Here is a 25061-nt window from a genome sequence, read left to right as displayed (position 1 = left end):
AATTTGTTCCTTAGACATGTTTTGATTGAAAAAGTTTTATTCCACTTCTCCAATTCCATAAAAATTCTTAATTTTCTCCATATCTTCAAACAACTTGCAACGTCGAATGCTTACAGTTTCTCATGCTGTCACTTTCCAAGTACAGTTTGTATGTAGAATTGGAGCAATGCAGCCTGTCTCCCTGGTCCATCTTCAAGCTCAGCTGGCACACAGCAAATAGAGAGTTGAATAAGGCTGAACAATATGAAGCCATGAAAGCAGTAAACTGAAAGTGGCATTGTCTGAACAGCACGGAAGCATGCAAAGCATTACTGCATAGTATCATTGAATGGTATGGAACTGCAAAAGCAGTTAAAGGGGAAGAAGGATAGGCTAAGACAGAAGTGTTCCCCTGACAGTCCAGTGGGGGATGAGCCCAGTTATTCCGAGTTATGATTTGGAGATGCCGGTGTTGGACTGGGGTGTACAAAGTTAAAAATCACACAACACCAGGTTATAGTCCAACAGGTTTAATTGGAAGCACACTAGCTTTCGGGGCGACGCTCCTTCATCAAGTGATTGTGGAGGGCTCGATCGTAACACAGAATTTATAGCAAAAATTTGCAGTGTGATGTAACTGAAATTATACATTGAAAAATTTATTGTCTGTTAAGCCTTTCATCTGTTAGAATACAGTGATAGTTTCACTTCTTTCATGTATAAATGACAAAACCCTTTTTTTTAAAGTTGCATTCTCGGGTTAGCTGTTAACAATGGTGATAGCTAGACAATATGTTGAAGGTGTTAGCCCCCTGTGTTCTCTGTCTATGACCTGATGTTTAGATTGATTCTAATCTAAAAAAGTGAGATAACAGAGTTTTACATAAATTCATGCAGTTTTTGAGCTCAGAGTTCTACATGAATGTATGCAGTTTTTGAGCAAAGTGCAATGTAACTCTGCAAGTACAAATTCACCACACAAAATATATGTGTGCGTGTGGGTCTTTGTCTGCCTGTGTGTGTTTCTGTCTGGGGTGGGGGTTGTGAGTGTGAGAAAGTGTATGTGTGTGTGCAGTGAGTGCAGAGTGTCTTAAGTCTCTGAGGGGGTGCATGTGTGGGAGTGTGTGTGTCTATAAGGGTGTGTGTGGGTGTCTGTGTGCGCATCTGTGTGTACCTGTGTCCGTGTGTATGTGAGAGCTAAGTTCGGTACCCATAGGGAGGGCCTCAACTGGGACCTTGGGTTCATGTCACATTACAGGTGATCACCATTGCACTACACACACACACACAGTTATTCCTACACACACACGCTCTCACATACACACGGACACAGGTACACACAGACGTGCACACAGACACCCACACACACCCTTATAGACACTCCCACATACACACTCCCACACATGCACCCCCTCACAAACTTAAGACATTCTGCACTCACTACACACACACACACACTTTCTCACACTCACAACCCCCACCCCAGACAGACACACACAAAGACCCACATGCACACATATATTTTGTGTGGTGAATTTGTACTTGCAGAGTTACACTGCACTTTGCTCAAAAACTGCACACATTCATGTAGAACTCTGAGCTCAAAAACTGCATGAATTTATGTGAAACTCTGTTATCTCACTTTTTTAGATTAGAATCAATCTAAACATCAGGTCATAGACAGAGAACACCTTCAATATAATGTCTAGCTATCACCATTGTTAACAGCTAACCCGAGAATGCAACTTTAAAAAAAAGGGTTTTGTGATTTACACATGAAAGAAGTGAAACTATCACTGTATTCTAACAGATGAAAGGCTTAACAGACAATAATTTTTTCAATGTATAATTTCAGTTACATCACACTGCAAATTTTTGCTATAAATTCTGTGTTACAATCGAGCCCTCCACAATCACCTGATGAAGGAGCGTCACTCCGAAAGCTAGTGTGCTTCCAATTAAACCTGTTGGACTATAACCTGGTGTTGTGTGATTTTTAATTCCGAGTTATGCTCCAGTCAGTCAGAGGCTATTCTCCAGTCAGTCCAGGGCCTGGATTCCATTGTCTGTGAGTGTTGTTGGTCTGCATTCAATCTGAGTAAAAGGTCTACCAAGTGCAACACAGCTACTGAGGCCAGCTCATGCCTAGGGCTTGCTGTTGGTGTCTGATGAAGCATAGGGAGTGATGACAGGAATGGCAGAGTGGGTACCAAAAAGGAAGCATACAATCTTAGATCTGGTCCTGTGTAATGAGACAGGTAAAATTAATGATCTCGTAGTTAAGGATCCTGTCGGAAAGAGGGATCACAGTATGATCAAATTTTGAATGCAAATGGAGGGTGAAATAGTTTTATCTAAAGCCAGGATGTTATGATTAAACAAGGGAGACCATAATGAAATGAGTAATGAATTGGCTAAATTAGATTGGGAACACAAGTTATATAGTGGAACAGTTGAGGCACCGTGGAGGACTTTCAGAGAGATTTTTCACAGTGCTCAAGAAACGTATACCAGTCGAAAACAAGGATAGCAAGGGTAGGAAGAGCCAGCCTTGGATAACCAAGGAAATGAAGGAAGGCATCCTATTAAAAGCTTAGGCTTACAAAATAGCCAAGAGTAGTGGGAAACAGGAAAATTTGGAAAACTTTAAAAAGCAACAAAAAACCATGAAACAAGCAATAAAGGAAGGAAAGATAGTTTATGAATGCAAACTAGCACAGAATATAAAAACAGGTCAGAAAAGTTTTTATAAATTTATAAAACAGAAAAGGGTGGCTAAAGTGGATGTTGGTCTTAGTCTCTTGCAGGATGAGAAAGGGGACTTAATGTTGGGTAATGCTGAAACAGCCAAGGCCTTGAATAACTATTTTGGGTAAGTCATCACAGTGGAAGGTGTGTCTAAAATGCCAAAGAACATTGTTAAGGATACGATGGGAGGTGAGGACCTCAATTCAGTTGTTATCACTAAAGGGCTAGTGTTGAGCAAACTTGAAGGTCTAAAGATAGATTGGTCCTCTTGCCTTGATGGAATGCATCCCAGGGTGCTGAAGGAAATGGCAGAAGTTATTGTAGATGCATTAGTGATAATTTACCAAAATTCACTGGACTCAGGGCAGGTCCTGGCAGACTGAAAGACAGTGAATGTCACACCACTGTTTAAAAAAAGGTAGGCAAAAGGCAGGTAACTATAGGCTAGGTAGCTTAGCATCTGTAGTTAGGAAAATGCTGGAGACTATCATTAAAGAAGAAATAGTGAGACATCTGGATGGAAAGAGTTGCATTAGGCAGACTCAGCATGGATTCAGGAAAGGAAGGTTGTGTTTGACAAACTTATATAGTTCTTTGAGGATGTAACAAGCGTGGTGGATGGAAGAGAACAGATGGATGTTGTATACTTGGATTTCCAGTAGGCATTCGATAAGATGCTGCATAAAAGACTCATTTACAAGATAAGAAAGCATGGAGTTGCGGGAAGGTACTAGCAGGGATAGAGGAATCGTTAACCAATAGAAAGCAGAAGGTTGGTATAAATGGATGTTTGTCTAGTTGGGAGATCAGTGGTGAGCGGGATGCCACAGGGGTCAGTGTTGGGCTCACAACTGTGCATGATATATGTAAATGATTTGGAAGAGGAGACCGAGTGTAATGTATCCAGGTTTGCTGATGACACTAAATTGACTGGAAAGGCAAACTGTGCAGAGGATGTGGAGGGTCTGCGGCGAGATTTAGATAGGTTAAGTGTGTGGGCAAAAGTCTGGCAGATGGAGCACAATGTTGGTAAATGTGAGGTTACCCACTTTGGAAGTAAAAATAGTAGGTTAGAATATTATTTAAATGGTGAAAGATTGCAGCATGCTGTTGTGTAGAGGGGCTTAGGAGTACTCGTACATGAATCACTAAAAGTTGATTTGCAGGTGCAACAGGTAATCAGGAAGGCAAACAGAATATTGGCTTTCATTGCTAGAGGAATTGAATTTAAGAGCTGGGAGGTTCTGCTGCAATTGTACCAGGTGTTGGTGAGGTCACACCTTAAGTATTGTGCACAGTTCTGGTCTCCTTACTTGAGGCTTTTGAGGCGGTGCAGAGGAGGTTCACCAGGTTGATCCCTGGGATGAGGGGGATCACCCTATGAGGAGAAGAGGTTCTGCTGCCTGGGATAGTAATCACTAGAATTTAGAAGAATGAGAGGGGATCTTACAGAAACATATAAAATTATGAAAGGGACAGATAAGATAGAGGCAGGTAAGTTGTTTCCACTGTGGGGAGACTAGAGCTAGGAGACGTTGCCTCAAAATTAGGGGGAGTAGATTTAGGACAGAGATGAGGAAGAACTGCTTTTCCCAGAGAGTAGTGAATCTATGGAATTCTCTGCCCAAGGAATCGGTAGAGGCACCTTCATTAAATATATTCAAGACATGGTTGAATGGGTTTTGCATGGTAACCCCTAAGAGGATTTAATGGTTATGGGGATAATGCAGGTAGGAGGAGCTGGCACAATGGATGGTGTCATCAGATAGATCAGCTATGATCTTAATGAATGGCTGACCAGGCTTGATGGGCCAAATGGTCTAATTCTGCTTCTATTTCTATGAAACTTCAAGGTTTAGATTAGATTAGATTACTTACAGTGTGGAAACAGGCCCTTCGGCCCAACAAGTCCACACCACCCCGCCGAAGCGCAACCCACCCATTCCCCTACATTTACCACTTACCTAACACTGCGGGCAATTTAGCATGGCCAATTCACCTGACCTGCATATCTTTGGACTGTGGGAGGAAACTGGAGCACCCGGAGGAAACCCATGCAGACACGGGGAGAACGTGCAAAGTCCACACAGTCAGTCGCCTGAGGTGGGAATTGAACCCGGGTCTCTAGCGCTGTGAGGCAGTAGTGCTAACCACTGTGCCACCGTGCCGTCCACTAAAACTATGACCAGTTTTATGATGTAATTAGTGTTTTGGAAAGTGAAGCATGGAGAGCATGTGGTCTTGTGTGAGATTGGGATCATAGTGCAAATCGCTTTGTTCGGGATAAAGTTCAACCGAGGCAATAGGCACTCAATGTTGAACAGTGCAGGGGATGGGTGGGTGCCTCAGTGGTGACAGTGATTGCCAGGACATTACGGAATGGCCACAGGGCTGCATAGATGGCAAATTGGCGAGGATGGAACAGAACATGGGGTGGATGAGATGAGTGTTCAAATGGCGCAAAGAGCAAGCTGAATATTACCATGATGAAAGTCTCTCAAACTAACCACATAACACATAAAAAGAATAAATCGTTGCAATCAAAGTGGAAGGAGTTTTCAGTTGGAAGTGGGGGTTTGGCGGGGGGAGGTGTAGGTGAGCCATATTTAAATATTGCAAGTCTTGGCCAACTCAAGAGTTACAAGTATTAATTTGGAGTCCAGTGGATGAGAAATCAGATTCATCTGTTGTCAATTAAATATTTCCATTTTGTCATCACAATTCAGGAAATCAAATTCTGATGAGATATCCTAAAGACATGGATCTAAAGTATACTGGTATACGTTGGTGACTGTGAAGACTTTGGCAAGAGTCTGGTTGCTTCCTGTTGGTGAGAGTTGTAAGTTGGTGCCTAGAGTTAGGTGCACCAGTAAGGTGAAACAATAAGACGACTCTGGACTTTCTTGAGGTGAAGCTTTCAGATGCCTTTCAAGTAATTCCTACTCACTGCATTCCGCAGAGATCGTTCCCTCCCTCCGGGACAACCTAGTCCACTCCTCCATCACCCCTAACACCTCTCCCATCACACACGGCACCTTCCCATGCAATCGCAGAAGGTGCAACACCTGCCCCTTTATCTCTTCCATGCTCACCATCCTAGGCCCCAGACACTCATTTCAGATTAAGCAGCGTTTCACTTGTACCTCTTTCAATTTGGTCTATTGCATTCGTTGCTCCCAATGTGGTCTCCTCTATATCGGAGAGACAAAACACCGACTGGGTGATCGCTTTGCTGAGCACCTTCGGTCTGTATGCAATCAGGTCCCGGACGTTCCCGTGGCTTGTCACTTCAACACACAATCCTGCTCCCATACTCACATGTCTGTCCTTGGCCTGCTGCAATGTTCCAGTGAAGCTCAACGCAAACTGGAGGAACAGCATCTCACCTTCCGACTAGGCACGTTACAGCCTGCTGGTCTCAACACTGAATTCAACAACTTCAGATGATTATCCCATCTCGACCCCTCTGTTTTCATTCTGCTCTATAATTTTATTTCATTTATTTTATTTATCCTTTTTTAAATTTTTTTTTCACTTCTATACCTCTTATTTTTTGATTGTCTCTCTTTCTCTCGCTCTCTCATCCTCTCCTCTTCCCCCTTTGCTACCCTTTTCCCCTGTTTTCCATTTTGCCTCTGCTTCACCCATCCCCCACATATTTTGTCACATAGCACTGGCTTCAGCCTTGGTCATCCACAGCTCCTAATCTCCCTATAATCTCTCTATACATTGTCATTGTCACCTCTTTAAATGCTACCTTTGCTTCTGGAGCCATGACTCAGCCTTGTATAAATACCTCCCTATTTCTCCCTTTTTTTTAGCTTTGACAAAGGGTCAGTTAGTCTGGAAATGTCAGCTCTTTTCTCTCCTTACAGATGCTGCCAGACCTGCTGAGATTTTCCAGCATTTTCTCTTTTGGTTTCAAATTCCAGCATCCGCAGTAATTTGCTTTTATTTTTATAGAAATGTCCCTCTGTTAGTTTGATCTGTCCATCAGTGCAGGACCCATCCTGGAACTAACCAGCCATTTGAACTGTGTCTTCTTCAAAGGCAGTGAGGATGCAGAGATCAGGAATTTCTCCACCAGTCAAGGCTCTCTTTTTTATTGTGTTCTAGTTCATCCTGCAATGAGGGAAGCAGAAAGATTGAGTATGATGGGAATGGGTTTGATGAGCATGCATAGTCCTGACTAGTGGTGATCCCTTTCCAGCAAGTGAGTAGGAAGCACAAGGTAGATTGTCATCATAAAGTGAATTTGAGCCTTTCTGTGCACCTTATGCATGTAATGGTGAGTTGGGCTTCCACATGTGACATGTCCATACAATGGCAGAGTTAAACTAAATGATAACCCTTTAAGTATGAAGTTGTAGACAGAATATGGTGACAGATCATTTGTCCATTTCTTGCAGTGTCTGCTTTGCTTATGTCTGTTAGACACCTCATGTGCAACCTGGGCTCAGGGTGTTTGTGCCTGTCAGGAGGGCTTTCATGTCTGTTAGAAAAGAAGAGGATTTTGTTTCTTACCCTGACAGCCTAGGACAGAATATTTAGTTTAGTATTCATGAAGCAGCCAGCTAACTTCAGGTGCTGGTGGGATGTAAATTTCTGCCTGACTTCCACACATCATTCACCCTTTAAGTCATCAAAGAACTTGCTTTTGTACAAATTAACTGAAGAGCAGATGGTCAGTCCAGGAAACTCACCATGGGCCATAGCAGATATTACATCATCTAAGAAGCTTACGACCATACTTTAAAGCAAGTAGATAATCCTGGCCATTAATTTGGAACAAAATTACAAGTCACCAACAAATATTGATTAATAAAGAAGAGTCAGCATGGATTTCTCACAGGAAAATCATTTTTAACTAATTGAAAGGAATTTTTGATGATGTGACAGAGCAGATTGATTGGGACAATGCTATTGATGTAATGTACATGTACGTGGAAGATAAAGGCATTTGATACAATACCACACAATACACTTGAGAGCAAGGTTACAGCTCATGGAGTAAAAGAGATCTTAGCAATCTGAACACAAAACTGGCTGAGTGACAGGAAACAGAGTAATGGTTGTTTGATGGTGTACTGGCTGGGCAAGATTTGTATCGGAATTCCTCAGAGGTCAGTGTTGTATTTCCTTGATATATACCAATGATCTAGATCTTGATATAGAGGGCTCAATTTCACAATGATTGTAAACTATGAGAAATATAGTGTCGAACTTCAAAAGGACATAGTCATATTAATGGAGATGATAGATAGTTGGCAGATTAAGTTCAATGCAAAGGAATGTGAAGTGATATATTTTGACAGAAAAGACATTGACAGATAATGTAAAGGGTACAATTGTAAAAGGAGTCTAAGAGTAGAGAGGCCAGAATCTATATGTGAAAAATTTATTAAAGATGACAGAACAGGTTGAGATAATCATTAGTAAAGCACAGTATCATATGCTTAATTATGGGTATATGGGCATTGGTACAAGAGCAAAGAGGTTACATTAAACTTAAAGTTTGGTTTCAGCTGGAGTACTATATCCAGTTCCAGACATTGCACTTTAGGAAGGATGTGGAGACACTTGAGAGAATATGGAAGAGGTTTACAAGAATGGTACCAGATATGAGTGATTTCAGATTTGAAGAAAGATTAGAGAAGCTAGAATTATTCTGTATGAAGGAGACACCTGAGAGGAGAGCTGATTGAATGATTCAAAATCATGACAGATCTGGACAGTGTAAAGGAAGAGAAAATGTTCACACATGTGAAAATATTGAGAATAAGAGGGCACAGATTTAAAGTAACTAAATAATTAAAATCAAAATGAGCAAAGTCTTTCTCATGCAGTGAGTAGTTAGGTCTAGAAAGCACAGGTAGAGGCAGATCCGAACAAGGCAATTAGATGGTATTTGGACAGAAACAATTTACAAGCTTATGGAGAGAAGGCAGAAAAATGATATTAAATGGGATGCTCATTGGAAAATTGATGCAAACATGATGGGATGAATGGTCTCCTTTTAATTCTGTAATTATTATGCAGTGTAATGGAATCCATACTTTAAAAACTTTTGTCTTTAGATTGCCTTTTAGCTACTAATGTTATAAATAATTATACTTTAGACTTAGAAATATTAGATCACTTTGTCTTTAGTCCAACTTGACATTACTGCACGTTAGCTGTTTGATAAGGTTACTTATTTAATAAAGCGTTTGACAACGTTCCCCATGGTAGGCTGATAAGGAAAGTGAAGTCACATGGGGGTCCAGGGTGATCCCGATAGATGGATAGAGGACTGGTTGGGCAATAGGAGACAGAGAGTAGTAGTGGAAGGGAGCTTTTCAAAATGGAGACCTGTGACCAGTGGTGTCCCACAGGGATCCGTACTGGGACCACTGTTGTTTTGGATATACATAAATGATTTAGAGGAAGGTGTAGGTTGCCTCATTAGCAAGTTTGCAGATGACACTAAAATTGGTGGAGTAGTAGATAGTGAAGGGGACTGTCAAAGAATACAGCAGAATATAGATAGATTGGAGAGCTGGGCAGAGAAATGACTGATGGAGTTCAATCTGGGCAAATGTGAGGTGATGCAATTCCAGAGTGAACTATACAATAAATGGAAAAGTCCTGAGGAAAATTGATGTATAGAGAGATCTGGGTGTTCAGGATCATTGTTCCCTGAAGGTGGCAACGCAGGTCAGTAGAGTGGTCAAGAAGGCATACAACATGCCTTCCTTAATTGAACGGGGTATTGAGTACAAGAGTTACAGTTGTATGAGACTTTGGTTTAGCCACATTTGGAATACTGGTCGCTACATTATCAAAAGGATGTGGATGCTTTGGAGAGGGTTCAGAGGAGGCTTGCCAGGATGTTGCCTGATATTGAGGGTGCCAGCTATGAGGAAAGATTGAGTAGATTAGGATTATTTTCATTGGAAAGAAGGAGGTTGAGGGGGGACCTGATTGAGATCTACAAAATCATGAGCGGTGTAGACTGGGAAAAAGTTTCTTGCTAGCCACTCTGAGTGGAGGACTCAATTACTAGGGGTCATGAGTTCAAAGTGAGAGGTGAAAAGTTTAGGGGCAATATACGTGGAAAGTTCTTCACGTAGAGGGTGGTGGGTGCCTGGAATGTGTTGCCTGTGGAGGTGGTAGGGGCATAAACAATAGCGTCATTTCAGATGTATCTAGACAGATACATGAATGGGCAGGGAACAAAAGGATACAGATCCTTAGAAAATAGGTGGCAAATCTAGATAGAAGATATGGATCGGCGCAGGCTTAGAGGGCCGAAGGGCCAGTGCGGCAATGTGCTTTGTTCTTTGTTCTAAGTTAATATCGTATTACACGTAATCTGACTCTCCAGAGCAGTTGTGAATTTGGTTCCCAGGAACACTTAGACATATAATTGGCTCCTTGGTTAATTAATTCCTAGCTGTACACAGTCTATACAATAATATATAACATCCCTCTTCCTTTAAAATATAATGCCCCTATCATGATGACTGTTTCAATCATACACGTTACTAAATTAAAGATTAGAAATAGGCAAAGCCTAGTTTAAGTGTCTTTTCTAGAGTGCAGTCTTTTCTAAAAATATTATTACCAATATTGCTTAAGTGGTAAGGTACTGTTCTTCCATTTTGTAGATTTGGTATTCATTGTTCTCTATAGTGAATTGACATGCTGCACAGGTTAAGTTGTGCATGTTGCTTCTTGTGTTTAAAGAGTGATACTTTCTATTGATCATGTTATGTTATTGGATCAGCAGTTACAGCCTTATTTTTGATCAGTTTTTCTGGTTTCCTGCTTGGCTGTAGGTTCAGTATGGATTCTGTTTCTTTTCATTTGCCTACTGTCTCAATCTCAATTATGCATGAACTTGCGGTCTCAGTTTACACAAAACCTTTGTTAAATGGGCTCCAGATTTTCATGATTGGATCTTGTACATGCACAATTTGTCTTCTCAACAGCTCAGATAGGAATTTAGCATGTTTGTTAAAGTGCTGACATTCTCTTTCTTGTGCTTCAGTGAGCTGTTGTCTCATTTCCAACTGTTCACTTGGAGGATGAATTTTTCTTAGCAGAGTAGTCTTATATTTTCTTACATTCAACAATTCTGCAAATCATTTCATGTCAGTCTTGACAATTGTGGATCATAATGGAAATAAAGTAAGGTTTTCTTCTTATTTTCTCTCAGCATTTCACAAAGGTTCTTTTCATTGTCTGGATATGATTTTCTTTTGTGGAAAAATTAGATTCTACAGTATGCCATATAATCTAGGTGGTATTTAAATATCTAGCATCTCTTTTTATTGTGTGTCTTGATAATTCTGATATACTTCTGGCAATTCTGAAGCCATGACCACTATTACTAAACCATGACCAGTTTTACTGGCAGCAAGGCTAATATTACTGGTGTCTTGTCCTGTAGTATTTGTGGATTACATTATGGTATTCAGTTATCATAGTACATTCGTTTTCCACTGATTTCAGTATGACTGTGTTTTTACCTCTGGAATATTACGAACGTCTTTCTGTATGCCTAATCAATACACAGCCGATCTGTCTTCGAACCTATATTTTTCCTTTTCCATGTGGTCTTCATATGGCTCTGGTGAAGTTCTTCCTGCATTGTTTTGGGTATTAATACTTTGGATCCAGCTGATAAACAGCAATTTTCAGAAAGTATTTCATTATGTTTTCTACTGCAGAGAGATTTAGAAGAACTCATACAGAAAATTGAAAAAGATGAACACAATATCTTTCTGCAACAATTGTTAAAAATGTATGGAGAGAAAGAAGTAATGGGCAATATGTCAACAAGATTCAGGTATTATATAGTACAGGAATAACTTGCTGATTGTTGGCTCCCAATGTAGAACCACGTATGATGGGAGCATTTGCTTGGAACTGGACCTTACATGTCCAGTATTGATAAAGCAGCATATTAAATGTTTCCACTTTTTCATTTTATATAGTTTCTATTTTTCTCAGAACACCAATTAATCAGGAAATATGTAATATGAAACCTTAGGCAGTACTGTTGACAATACTAGTGCACAAATATTTAAGCAATATTTCTCTGGGTTACAATTATGAGTTTGATCAGATTATTATATTTTGAGACTGAAGTTTTAAAATTTGAGTAGGTAAACTGGTCTTATGGCCTATTCTTATGCTTTGCTAACAGTAAGCTTAGTGGTTTGGTAAATCAAAGGAAAGGTTCGACTATTTTAGTGAGAGGAAGATGCAAGTTTTTTATGCTTGCAAACAGTGGTGGCAGTCTCTGAGTTTGTAATGAGAATACTCTGAGACCAAAATTTAATGTAAATTTCAATTTGTTGTCAGTGCTTTTTAATCAAATGGGTGGGTTAATGCCCATTTAAGGATTTTGTCTCACCAAACAGCAGGCAGGTGGGCTCATGGCAGGAAAATAAATGTGGGTTTGCATGCAACAGCCTGAGGAAAGGCTGCCTCCTTCCTTCATTACTTGATTAATGGATTCAACATCAGGAAGTAGGAGCCCATTGAGACTCATCTTGAACTTGCTCCGCCCCCCCCTCCCCTTATCTCACCCCCACCCTGTACCTCGCATACCATGACTCCTTCCTGCTACCATTCATTTGTGGTGTAGAATCCAGGAATGATTTTAGAACTTGGCCAGCTTTCATATCACTGCTTCACTGGAGATGGTGCCTTTCAATTGTTTGGGCAAAAGCCGTCATTGGGTTGGATTTCCAACACTAGGGTCCTTGATGTTGAAGGAGATGACCCACTTGACATAGTCTTCCCAAAACACTCCAAATTGATGCTGCATTCAACTGGCCAGCCAGCAGGTAAGATTCCATTAGATCCAGTCCAGAGTTTCCCAGAGAGGTCTTAAAGTTGCCAGGTTATAAACAGTTGTGTTTTAAACTGTTTATCTACTCTGAACTGCTGGGTTGTGAAGAAAGGTCACTGGACCCAAAACATTAACTCTGATATCGCTCCACAGATGCCGCCAGACCTGCTTAGTTTTTGCAAAAAGTTTTGTTTTTGTGCCTATTTGCATACCTCTGCTTCCTGTCTTGAAGATGCTCTTGCCTAGCCGAGCACTCCTGTACAGTGCTAGCCCAAAGGCTGCAGCACTGCTTGTAAAAGGCTGCTGAATTCACTGGACAAGATTGCAAGATCTTGCAAGAAATCCTCAAGCAGCTGTGGGAGTTGGATGGCATCTCAACCAGGTTGCCAGCAGTTTGTGTTAATTGGCTGAGAGGAATCAGCAAGGGTACTGGCAAAGTGGTAATGGTGAGAGAATAAATTCTGTCATCCTCAGTTAGAACCACAGTTCTGCAGCATCTTTTCCTTTGACTCCGAACTCAGCAATGATTTTGTTCTGAGGTGGCGATGAGTGGAAACAGGATAAAATGAAAGGTTAGTATAAGAGGTTAATAGTTTATATGCTAATAGCTGGAGTGCCTCATCAGTGATTTCAGAGCACATGGAACTGGGACTTGCAGGAAGAAGGTTGTAATGAAGTCCAGTTAAACTATGGCTCTATAAATATTGTAAATAGCTAATAAATGCATATTAATTTGTATGAGTGGTTTCTGTCAAAGCATCTAGAACTCAAGTCGTGATATTTATATATGCAACAGTTAGCTATTGCTCATGAAATACAATCATCTCATTTTATCTATTGTAATAAATGTTAACAGTTTTAATATTACATAACAGAAAAAAAAGATAATTTGTCAAGGAAAATTAAGTGATCAAGCTAACAATTTAATAATACCAGCAAAGGCCATACTATGTGATGGAAGTTATTAATTCCATTCAGTATTTATTACGTAAATATACTGGGATTGGTGTATGCTCTTTCTTTTCAGTGAAGAAAGGGTTTCAATGATCCTGAAAAACATAATAAACTTGCAGAAAGCTGTTACAATACTCCATCAACAGCAAGACGAAACTTACAATCGCCTAAAGAATAGCATTGAGGATCTCTGTGAACGATTCGAAAAGGAGTTGAAGTACAAACCCAAGAAAGGTATATGAAGTATTTTAATAATTGCTTTCACACCTACTTAATTATTTAAATTTGTAGAGCTATCGTATTCATATATCCAGCAAGAGATAATTTTATTGTATCCCAGCACCTAGTGTGCAACTTAGTTGTCATGTACTTCTGTGACATTTTGGAAAATCATCAAAACAAGCGCTCAAATTCTCTGGTTAATGATTCTGTAAACCAGCATATATATTGAGGAACACAAAAATATATATCAGCATATTGATGGTACACAGCCCGTTTTTTGCATTCGTGAAAATCAATTTAACTGTATGATCTATCCATGATCATGGATAAAACTGTACGCCAAAACTGCAAATTCGTAAAATTGGTCCCTAAATTTCAAGAGTTATGGAATTGCTCTTTTGGGCTACATCTTCATACCAATATCACTCTTCAAATTGAAATTGTAATCTTGGCTGCACTGTCAAAGATATACATCTAATTTGGGGAGTTAGTTCCTGAAAGTAATAGAGTGAAAGCAGAAAAGAAGCTTGCCAAGTCTTTTTTCATGCTTCTCTTATGGCCACTTGCACAGCAGGACTGACAGAAACCCCAGAATATGACAACATGCGAGATGATGTCTGTCCAATTGGATGGGAAATAACATATGTTCTAGCAAACCAAATAAGAAAAATATGCATAAGGTGGATGATAAATGCGGCAAAGTACTAAATGGAAATACAATTTGTTTCAGTTTATAATACCCCTAGCAATTTCTCTGATGTTGAAGATCGATCAATGCCATTATTGAAGTTAATAAAGAGAAGATTGACTCATAGGTATGTGATATAAAGTAATTAAAAATACAAACACAAAGATGAGAATTTTCCTCTGAATTTGCTTGAATAAATAAACTATGCACTGCATAATCCACACGCTATGGATGAGTGCTAAAGCAGCATGGCAACAAGCATATAGGAAATCCATTTTAAATGTAAATGCTACTTATCTTTCATAATCATATTGCATCAGTTTAATTAGGAGAATTTTTTTTACAGTTTATGAAAACACCATGGAAACTGAAACCAAATTAACTCTATATCACCATGCTCCATTGAAACATCAAGTTGGTCTTGTGGAGATTGACATACACTCTTCTAAGTTTCCTCAGCAATTGTTCCTAAAAAAAATCAACTCCCTGCACCATCAACACTCAGCAGTAGTAGTGTGTACCATCAACAAGGTTCGCTGCAGAAATTCATCAAAGTTCATTAGATAGCACCTTCCATATCCACAAGTACTTCTACTCTGAAGAACAGGGGCAGCAGAAAAAGTAAAACCACCACCTGCAAGTTCCTCTCCAAGACACTCACCGTCCTGACCTGGAAATATATAATTCCTTCAGTGCCATTGTGTCAGAATCTTGGAATTCCCTACCTAATGGCTTTGTAGGTCTACCTACAACAATGAGCTGCAGTGATTCAAGATTTAAATTAGATTAGATTCTTTACAGTGTAGAAACAGCCCTTTGGCCCAACAAGTCCACACCGACCCTCCGAAGAGTACCCACCCAGACCCATTTCTTTCTAATGCACCTAACACTATTGGCAATTTAGCACAGCTAATTTACCTAACCTGCATATCTTTGGACTGTGGGAGGAAACCCAGGCAGACCCAGGGAGAATGTGCAAACTCCACACAGACAGTGGCCCAAAGCTGGAATCGAACCTGGGTCCCTGGCACTGTGAGGCAGCAGTGCTAACCACTGAGCCACCATGCCGCCCCTCAAGAAGGTGTCTTGTCATCACCTTCTCAGGGGCAACTCGGCACAGGCAATAAATGTTGTCCCAGACAGCAACACACACATCCCATGATTAATTTATAAAAAGTGCAATGTAAACATTTAAAATTAATGGATTCAAAGAATCAATTAGATTGTCCTGATTCGAGCAAGATTTCTTCCAGAAGTTCCAATGTACTTACATTTAGATTAAAAGATTCTGATATCCTGATCTCCCATATTAAAATTTATTTTTCTGTACTATCCCCATATCCCTTGATAGTTTTAATATCTAGAAGGTTGCTGATCTTTGTCTTAATTGCAATCAATGTCTGAGCCTCCACATCTTCTCTGCTAGAACACTTCAGTGACTCTCAGTTCTGAGTGAAGCAATTTGTCCTCATTTCAGTCTTAAAGTAACTTAATTCTTTTCTGAGACTGAGTTCCCTGAACCCAAAGTGGTTTTAGCTTATGGAGCCCTGTAACACAGTCACTTTTCATTTCTCTAAACACGAGAGAATATAGGTCTGGACTCATCTGAAAATCCCACATTCAAGGGATCAGTCAGGTGAACCTTTGTTACACCCATTCTACAGCAAGTATACCCTTGCTTAGGTAAGGCATCCAAAACACCAGGTGTGGTTCACCAAAATTAAAGACCATTGCAGCACATACTGATATCCTTTTGCAATAAAAGCCAAAACAAACTATTTGCCTTCCTAATTGCGTGTTACACCTGCATATTGGCCTTTAATGACTTTTGTACGAGGATACCCATTTAGACATTATTACTTCCCAACCTCTAGAGATTGAAGAAGTTCTCTGCGTTTCTGATCTTCCTGCCAAACTGCATAACTTGACATTTTTCCATAATATATTCTATCTCCCATGTTCCTTGCTCCAATTCCCATTGAAGCGTTTTTCCATTCTCCTCACTACTCACATTTCCAGCTAGTTTTGTGTCTTTGGTTACCTTGGAAAATTACATTTGATCACCTGATCCTAACCATTGCTATAGATCGTATGCTCATATAGTACCATTAATTTCACAGATTCTAATTTTGATTATTAACCACTTCTAAGGGATCTTACTGAAAGCCTTAGAATCATAGAGTCATAGAGATGTACAGTACGGAAACAGACCCTTCGGACCAACTTGTCCATGCCGACTAGATATCCCAATCCAATCTAGTCCCACCTGCCAGCACCCTCCAAACCCTTCCTATTCATATACCCATCCAGATGCCTTTTAAATTTTGCAATTGTACTAACCTACACCACTTCCTCTGGCAGCTCATTCCATACATGTACCACCCTCTGTGTGAAAAAGTTGCCCCTTACATCTTTTTTATATCTTGTTCTTCTCACCATAAACCTATGCCCTCTAGTTCTGGACTCCCCCACCTCAGGGAAGAGACTTTGTCTATTTATCCTATCCATGCTCCTCATGATGTTATAAACTTCTATAAGGTCACCCCTCAGACACTTCAGGGAAAACAGATCCTCCAACCCTGGCAACATCCTTGTAAATCTTTTCTGAACCCTTTCAAGTTTCATAACATCTTTCTAATAGGAAGGAGACCAGAACTGCATGAAATATTCCAAAAGTGACCGAACCAATGTCCTGTACATCCACAACATGACCTCCCAACTCCTGTTCTCAATACTCTGACCAACAAAGGAAAGCATACCAAATGCCTTCTTCACTATCTTATCTACCTGCGACTCCACTTTCAAGGAGCTATGAACCTGCACTCCAAGGTCTCTTTGTTCAGCAGCATTCCTAGGACCTTACCATTAAGTGTATAAGTCCTGCTAAGATTTGTTTTCCCAAAATGCAGCACCTCGTATTTATCTAAATTAAATTCCATCTGCTACTCCTCAGCTCATTGGCCAATCTGACCTAGATCCCATTGTAATCTGAGGTAACCTTCTTCGCTGACCACTATGCCTCCAATTTTGGGGTCATCTGCAAACTTATGAACGATACTTCTTATGGTCACATCCAAATCATTTATATAAATGATGAAAATAGTGGACCCAGCACTGATCCTTGTGGCACTCCACTGATAACAGGCCTCCGGTCTGAAAAACGACCCTTCACCACCACCAGCTGTCTTCTACCTTTGAGCCAGTTCTGTATCCAAATGGCTAGTTTTCCTTGTATTCCATGAGATCTAATCTTACTAACCAGTCTCCCATGGGGAACCTTGTCGAACGCCTTACTGAAGTCCATACAGATCACGTACTCTGCTCTGCTCTCATCAATCCTCTTTGTTACTTCTTCAGAAAACTCAATGAAGTTTGCGAGACATGATTTCCCATGCACAAAGCCATGTTGACTATCCCTAATCAGTCCTTGCCTTTCCAAATACATGTGTACATCCTATCCCTCAGGATTCCCTCCAACAAGTTGCCTACCACTGACGTCAGGCTCACTGGTCTATAGTTCCCTGGCTTGTCCTTACTATTCTTCTTAAACAGTGGCACTACGTTAGCCAACCTCCAGTCTTCCGGCACCTCATCTGTGACTATTGATAATACAAATATCTCAGCAAGGGGCCACGCAAACACTTCCCTAGCTTTCCACACAGTTTTAGGGTACACCTGATCAGGTCCTGGGGATTTATCCACTTTTATGTGTTTCAAAGACATCCAGCACTTCCTCCTCTGTAATACGGACATTTTTCAAGATGTCACCATCTATTTCCCTACATTCTATATCTTCCACATCCTTTTCCACAGTGAACACTGATGCAAAATACTCATTTAGTATCTCCCCCATCTCCTGTAACTCCACATAAAAGCTGCCTTGCTGATCTTTGAGGGGCCCTATTCTCTCCCTGCTTATCTTTTTGTCCTTAATGTATTTGTAAAAACCCTTTGGATTCTCCTTAACTCTTTTTGCCAAAGCTATCTCATGTCCCCTTTTTGCCCTCCTGATTTTCCTCTTAAGTATACTCCTACTGCCTTTATACCCTTCTAAGGATTCATTTGATCTATCTTAACTATGCATGACGTATACTTCCTTCGTTTTCTAAACAAAACCCTCAATTTCTTTAGTCATCCAGCATTCCCTACACTTACCAGCCTTTCCTTTCACCCTAACAGGAATATACTGTCTCGTTATCTCATTTCTGAAGGCTTCCCATTTTCCAGTCATCCCTTTACTTGCAAACATCTGTCCCCAGTTAGCTTTTGAAAGTTCTTGCCTAATACTATCAAAATTAGCCTTCCTCCAATTTAGAACTTCAACTTTTAGATCTGGTCTATCCTTTTCCATCACTATTTTAAAACTCATAGAATTATTGTCGCTGGCCCCAAAATGCTTCCGCACTCTGACACCTCAATCACATGCCCTGCCTTATTTCCCAAGAGTAGGTCAATTTTTGTATCTTCTCCAGTAGGTATATTCACATACTGAATCTGAAAATTTTCTTGTACACACTTAACAAATTCCTCTCAATCTAAACCCCTAACAGTATGGCAGAACCAGTGTATGTTGGAAAGTTAAAATCCCATACCATTACCACCCTATTATTCTGACAGATAGCTGAGATCTCCTTACAAGTTTGTTTCTCAATTTCCCTCTATTAGGGGGTCTATAATATAATCCCAATAAGATGATCTTTCCTTTTTTATTTCTCAGTTCCACACAAATAACCTTCCTGGATGTATTCCCAGGAATATCCACCCTCAGTACAGCTGTAATGCTATCCCTCATCAAAAACGTCACTCCCCCTCCTTTCTTGCCTCCCTTTCTGTCCTTCCTGTAGCATTTGTTTCCTGGAACATTAAGCTGCCAGTCCTGTCCATCCCTGAGCCACGTTTCTGTAATAGCTTTAATATCCCAGACCCATGTTCCTAACCATACCATGGGTTCATCTGCCTTCCCTTTTAGGCCTCTTGCATTGAAATAAGTGCAGTTTAATTTATCAGTCCTATCTTGTTCTCTGCTTTGTCCTTGCCTGTCTTGACTGTTTGACTTGCTTCTACAGTCAACTGTACCAGTCTCAGATTGATCTCATTCCTCAATATCTCCCTGTGTCCCACCACCACCACCACCACCCTCTCCGCCCCAACTTACAAGTTTAAATCCTCCTGAGCAGCTCCAGAAAATCTCCCTGTCATTATCTTAGTCTCCTTCCAATTCAGGTGCAATCCATTATTCTTGTACAGGTCACTTCTACCCCAGATGAGATTTCAATGATCCAAAAATGTGAATCCTTCTCCCATACACCAGCTCCAGAGGTGTGTCGTGACATGTCTGTATAGGTTGATTAGAAATATTTATATTGGCCTGAGCCACGAAATAACAAATGTTGTTTATTACCTGGGTCATATTACTTTCCACAAAATATTCCTAACAGGTTTGTCAAACATATTTCCCTTGCATAACCCCTTGGCGTTTTGGTCAATGCTGCCATTACTTTTTAAAGTATCCAGACCCTTATGATAGTTTCTAGTGCATTTTCTACTACTATTGTCAGGCAAACAAGGCTGTAGTTCTCCAGTTTCTCTCATCCTCCTTACATTTTACATTTACTACCCTCCAATCTACAGGAATTATTCCAGAATCAAAAGAATTTTCAAAGATGACCACCAATGCATCTATTATCTCTACAACTCTCATGATTCTGTGGAATGCAAATTATCAGTTTCAGGGATTTTTAAAATTTTCAGTCTGATTAATTAACCCAGTTCTCCATTTTTACTAATGCAAATTCATTTCAGTTCTTCATTCTCACTAGCTCCTTGGTTCTCTCATATCCCTGGGACCTTATTTGTATTTTCCTTTCATTACTCTGCTATTTCTTCATTCCCCATTATAAATTCTCTGCCTCTACCTGCAGTGGGCCAACAATTTTCTTTGCTGATCTCTTTATTTTTACAATCCATAGAAGCTTTTAGAAGCAATTTATATGTTTCTCCGTAGTTTACTTTCAAATTTTATTTTCTCTTTGTCAGTTTCTTGCATTTCCTTTGCTCAATTCTAAAAATCCTCATCAAATTTATTACTTTTTTGACAATTTAACAAGCTTCTTCCAATGATCTAATACAATCTTTAACTTATTTTGTTAGCTACCATTGAATCAGTTGTCCTGGTGGGTGTTTGAACCTCAAAGGAATGAAAATTTGTTGTAAACCATATATTAGTTATTTAACTTCTACCTATTGCCTGACTAGCACCATACCCTTTAATTTGGTTTTGCAATTTGTCATAGACTATTTTCCCCCTATCCCTTCATAGTTTCTTTTGTTTAGATTTAAGATCCCAGTTTTGGATTAAACAATGCTTTCAAACTTGATGTAACTGCTATCATATTCATTTTTCCCTAGAATCTCCATAATAACAAGATTATTGATTAGCTCTTTCTCATTGTGCAATACTAAGTCTAAAAAGGCCTGCTCCCTAATATGCTGTTTGAGAAATCATCCCATGTATGTTCAAGGTACTGGTCTTCCAAACATTCATTTTTATTAAGTTTACCCAGTTAACATGTAGATTGATTAGGATTTTACCCTAGTTACACACCTGTTTCTTTTTTGCTTATCTTTCACAAATGGCTAATACCCTTAAACATTCAATCCCAGCCTTGGTTACACTGCAGTCATGGCCTAGTAATACAACTAAATCATAACTGTTTACTTTTATTTGTGCCATCAATTAATCCACCTTGCAATTCATCAAATATGTGCATCAGATGAAATGTGTTTTAATTCTGTACTTTTTACATCCTTTAGTCTTATTTGTTGGTTTTCTTAAGTTTGTAAGCTTAGACCTTTCCTGCCACACCCTGATTGTCATTTATTTTATTGATAACTTGTTTACATACCTTACCTGTTCTCTTTCATTTATATCACCTTCCATCACATGATCCCTAATACTTAGTTTAAAATACTCTTTATTGCTCTTTAGATTAGATTCCCTACAGTGTGGAAACAGGCCCTTTGACCCAACAAGTCCACACCGACCCTCCGAAGTGCAACCCACCCAGACCCATTTCCCTACGTTTACCCCTGACTAATGCACCTAACACTATGAGCAATTTAACATGGCCAATTCACCTGACCTGCACATCTTGGACTGTGGGAGGAAACTGGAGCACTCGGGAGTATGTGCATATTCCACACAGGCAGTTGCCTGAGGCTGGAATTGAACCCGGGTCCCTGGTGCTGTGAGGCAGCAGCACTAACCACTGAGCCACTGTGCCGCCCATAGTTCATTGTAATATTGGTTCCAGCCTAGTTCTAGTAAAGACCACATGAAAGGTAGAGCTTCAACTTAAGCCAGTATTGATGTCAGTGTCCTATGAATTGAAAGCCATTTCTCCCATACTGATCTTTAAGCCATGTATTTAACTCTTTAATTAAATTTACCCCAACTCCAATTTGCTAATGTCTTGGGTAAATTCCAGAGATTACCTTTTAGATTACACTTTTTAATTTAGCTACTTCTACCATTTAAGCAGAATCTGTTGCTTTGTCCTACTTCTGTTGTTGCTATCTACATTGACCACAACATCTGGATCCTCATTCTCCCAGTACGAGTTCCTGTCCAGCGCACGGTGGATGTCTAGATCCATGGCATCAAGGTTATTTATTTATTTTATTAATTCTAGATGATTTCCAAATTTCTGCCTTGCTCACTAAGAGCTCAGTTTGACCTGAAGCTGACCCTCTACTTCCCACACCCCATGACACTCTGCTGCTGACGTCCCGACTTCCTTCCCTGACATCCACTGAGTTAACAAGGATCATAATAAATGTAGTACAATGTGAGAGATTGGGAATAGTGGCTGTCTTAATGTGTTTGGGAATTTTCACTTTTATACAAGGGTGCAATAAGGTAGATTGATAATATTGATAATATTTGTTTGATAATTACAGTATAGCACAACGGAGAAACCTGAAACGTTTCACACCTTTTCACTAAACACAAAGGACTAAACAGCTATAGCTGCTACCTTATTTCTCAGAACGTAACAGTCTTTATCATCCCATATGTATCTTTTTCTTCTTCAGCTCAGGATCCCATTTGATCAGTTTCTTGCTCTTTTGAAGAACATCAAATGAAATTAAAACAAAAACTTTTGAACCTTATAGCTATTCTTTCTGCTTAGAAGTGAGCATTCTTTATATAATACACCTCTAATCTTCTACCATTTTGCTGAGTGGATAATCAATTAACCTATTTTCTTTAAAATAAGGTTTGAACAAAAACAAACTGATGCACAGACTTTGACAGAAATTGGATAGTGCCCACGCATCACTGTCCATCTTAAAAATGATTACTTATTGATTTTCAAAGAACCTAATCAGTATTTATTCAGTCTTCAGTATGTTGTAGATAAATTAGTGTAACAGTGAGCAAGACCCAACAAGTTGGATTATCTTTTATATCGGTGAATTGTAATTTTATGTTCCTCTGTCATAAAAATGATTAGTAAGGTATAAAGTGGATGCATCACATTTTGATAAGCAGTGTAAGAACACTTCCTCACTTTCTCAACTTGAAGATAATCCAACTTTTAGAATTTTATATTGTGTTTAACTGACAATTTAGATGTAAAAACACTTGGCTTGCCTGACCAGAGTGTGATACAGAGCCAGCAAAGTAACTTAAAGCTGCTGGGTTTTTGTTGATCTCAGAATTTATCATTCTGTAACCTCATTTGTGTGAAAACAAGTCAACAGTCTGAGCTTAATAATGCCAAGCCCAAAGTAGTACAATGTGCAATATGGTACAATTGCTTATTTTCATTAAATTTCTACTTTGTGTCATTTATCTTCAGATTCACCCAATCACATGAAGATGATGTGGACCATTATACAATATGATCAAAGGAATGGAACAATAATTGATTTGATAATTTTTCAAATATTATCACTTCTGTAGTATTAAATGTGTGGCTACATAATTATAGATAACAGTTAACCCTAACGTATGTAGCTTTCCTAATGATCTATTTAAAGGTATGTAATGTTTTCCATAAGGTGCTTCATTATTTTCACACGGGTTCTTCAGCCTGAAAAGGGTAAGACCTAGGCCAAATAGCTACAGGGCAACATGAGTACATAAATGGTTTGCTTCCTAATATCAATAGTGGTTGATATTTCAAAATAGACCAAGTGGAGAACCAAAATATTTAATGAGTAGGTTGTTATTTTTGGACCTGTAAAATTGTACTTTTGCATGTAAATATTAAAGTATATTTATGAAAGCTGATATTTTTGATTAATATAATTGTACTGGTGGTAATGACAGTATAACACTTAGGTGGCTTTGATGCTTGATTTTCATCATTATACCATTAATAGTTTTGGGTTTTTATGGAGCTGCTGCTGTTGAAGATATGGCTGCATGATTCAAGAAGGCAGCTCATCACCATTTTCTGGAGATGGGCAATAAATGCTGGCTCAGTCAGTGATTCCCACCTCCCACGAGTGAACTTTTAAAAAATTAATTAGAGTCTTGGGAATTGTTTTGCATCATAGCTCTATTAGCAGTTTGTGATTGAGTGAATATCTTTAAGATGATCTATGTAACTCTCAGGCAACTGTCTGTGTGGAGTTTGCACATTCTCCCCATGTCTGCGTGGGTTTCCTCCGGGTGCTCCGGTTTCCTTCTACAGTCCAAAAATGTGCAGGTTAGGTGAATTGGCTATGCTAAATTGCCCGTAGTGTTAGGTCAAGGGGTAAATGTAGGGGAATGGGTCTGGGTGGGTTGCTCTTCGGAGGGTCGATGTGGATTTGTTGGGCTGAGGGGCCTGTTTCCACACTGTAAGTAATCTAATCTAAATATACATTAATGTGACAAAGCATTTATTATTCTATTTATATTGTGAACAATCCCTAAGTAAAAACTAATGATTCACAAGTTACTGAGACAGCAGTACTAGACCTATTATATCCTTATCTTGTTTCTATCATGGAATCTGTATGCAGCAATATCAAATTTATTTCTGAATTATTTTCCCCAAATCTTCAGTTTTGTACCACCTCATGGTCAATGATGAGGAAGGGAACTTTTTTTTGTGGGAAAGGGTTTAATGGTAGCTTACTGGCAATATGTTACATCTAATGTAACATTAAAACTTTAGTTGTATAATGTAACTAAGCGTTACACTCTGTGAAGACATGATATGAGGCTTCATTATGATCGATGTAAGGGCTAAGGTGTGCCTTCTGTAAACTTGTGTCTGACATTCCCCATAGATGATCTACTCATACATCTCTCATGGAGTACCTGTAGTCCTGAATGTTACAGCTCAAGGATCTCTGAACAGTCACATAGATTGGTTGGATCAAAGAGTCTGTTTCCGTGCTATGCTGACATTGATCCCAAACTGAACTAGACCCACTAGTCTTAAAATGTCCACTGTATCCAAACCTTTCCTATTGATGTATTTATTCAAATGTCTTTAAATGTTGTAATTGTACCCACATCCACCACTTCCTCAGGAAGTTCATTCCATGTATGAACCACGCTGTGTAAAACATTTGTCCCTCTTGTCTTTTTTAAAATCTCTCTCCTCTCACCTTAATCTTGAAATC

General features: G+C 39.5%; 1 protein-coding gene across 1 annotated transcript; it reads left to right on the top strand.

Annotated features, from left to right (window-relative positions):
- Positions 1 to 11446: 11446 nt before the first annotated feature.
- Positions 11447 to 23616, top strand: LOC148150144 (uncharacterized). Its single transcript, XM_087985837.1, has 4 exons — positions 11447 to 11560; positions 13599 to 13759; positions 14478 to 14562; positions 23300 to 23616. The coding sequence occupies exons 1-4, from the start codon at positions 11514 to 11516 to the stop codon at positions 23343 to 23345; spliced, it is 339 nt and encodes a 112-aa protein (XP_087841963.1). The 5' UTR covers positions 11447 to 11513; the 3' UTR covers positions 23346 to 23616.
- The last annotated feature ends 1445 nt before the right edge of the window (positions 23617 to 25061 follow it).

Source organism: Chiloscyllium plagiosum, unplaced genomic scaffold (assembly GCF_037043375.1).
Source record: "Chiloscyllium plagiosum isolate Xiang-an unplaced genomic scaffold, Cpla_swu_hap1 HiC_scaffold_4, whole genome shotgun sequence".
Taxonomy (NCBI): domain Eukaryota; kingdom Metazoa; phylum Chordata; class Chondrichthyes; order Orectolobiformes; family Hemiscylliidae; genus Chiloscyllium; species Chiloscyllium plagiosum.
Note: the sequence above shows the minus strand (reverse complement) of the source record. Positions and strands in the feature narration are given on the sequence as shown.

Excerpts from the sequence above, each read along its gene's own strand:
- LOC148150144 (XM_087985837.1), top strand. The coding sequence starts at position 11,514 with ATGTATGGAGAGAAAGAAGTAATGGGCAATATGTCAACAAGATTCAG. Across the intron at positions 13,760-14,477 it reads GAAGTACAAACCCAAGAAAG|TTTATAATACCCCTAGCAAT; the intron begins GTATATGAAGTA and ends AATTTGTTTCAG. Across the intron at positions 14,563-23,299 it reads AAGAGAAGATTGACTCATAG|ATTCACCCAATCACATGAAG; the intron begins GTATGTGATATA and ends ATTTATCTTCAG.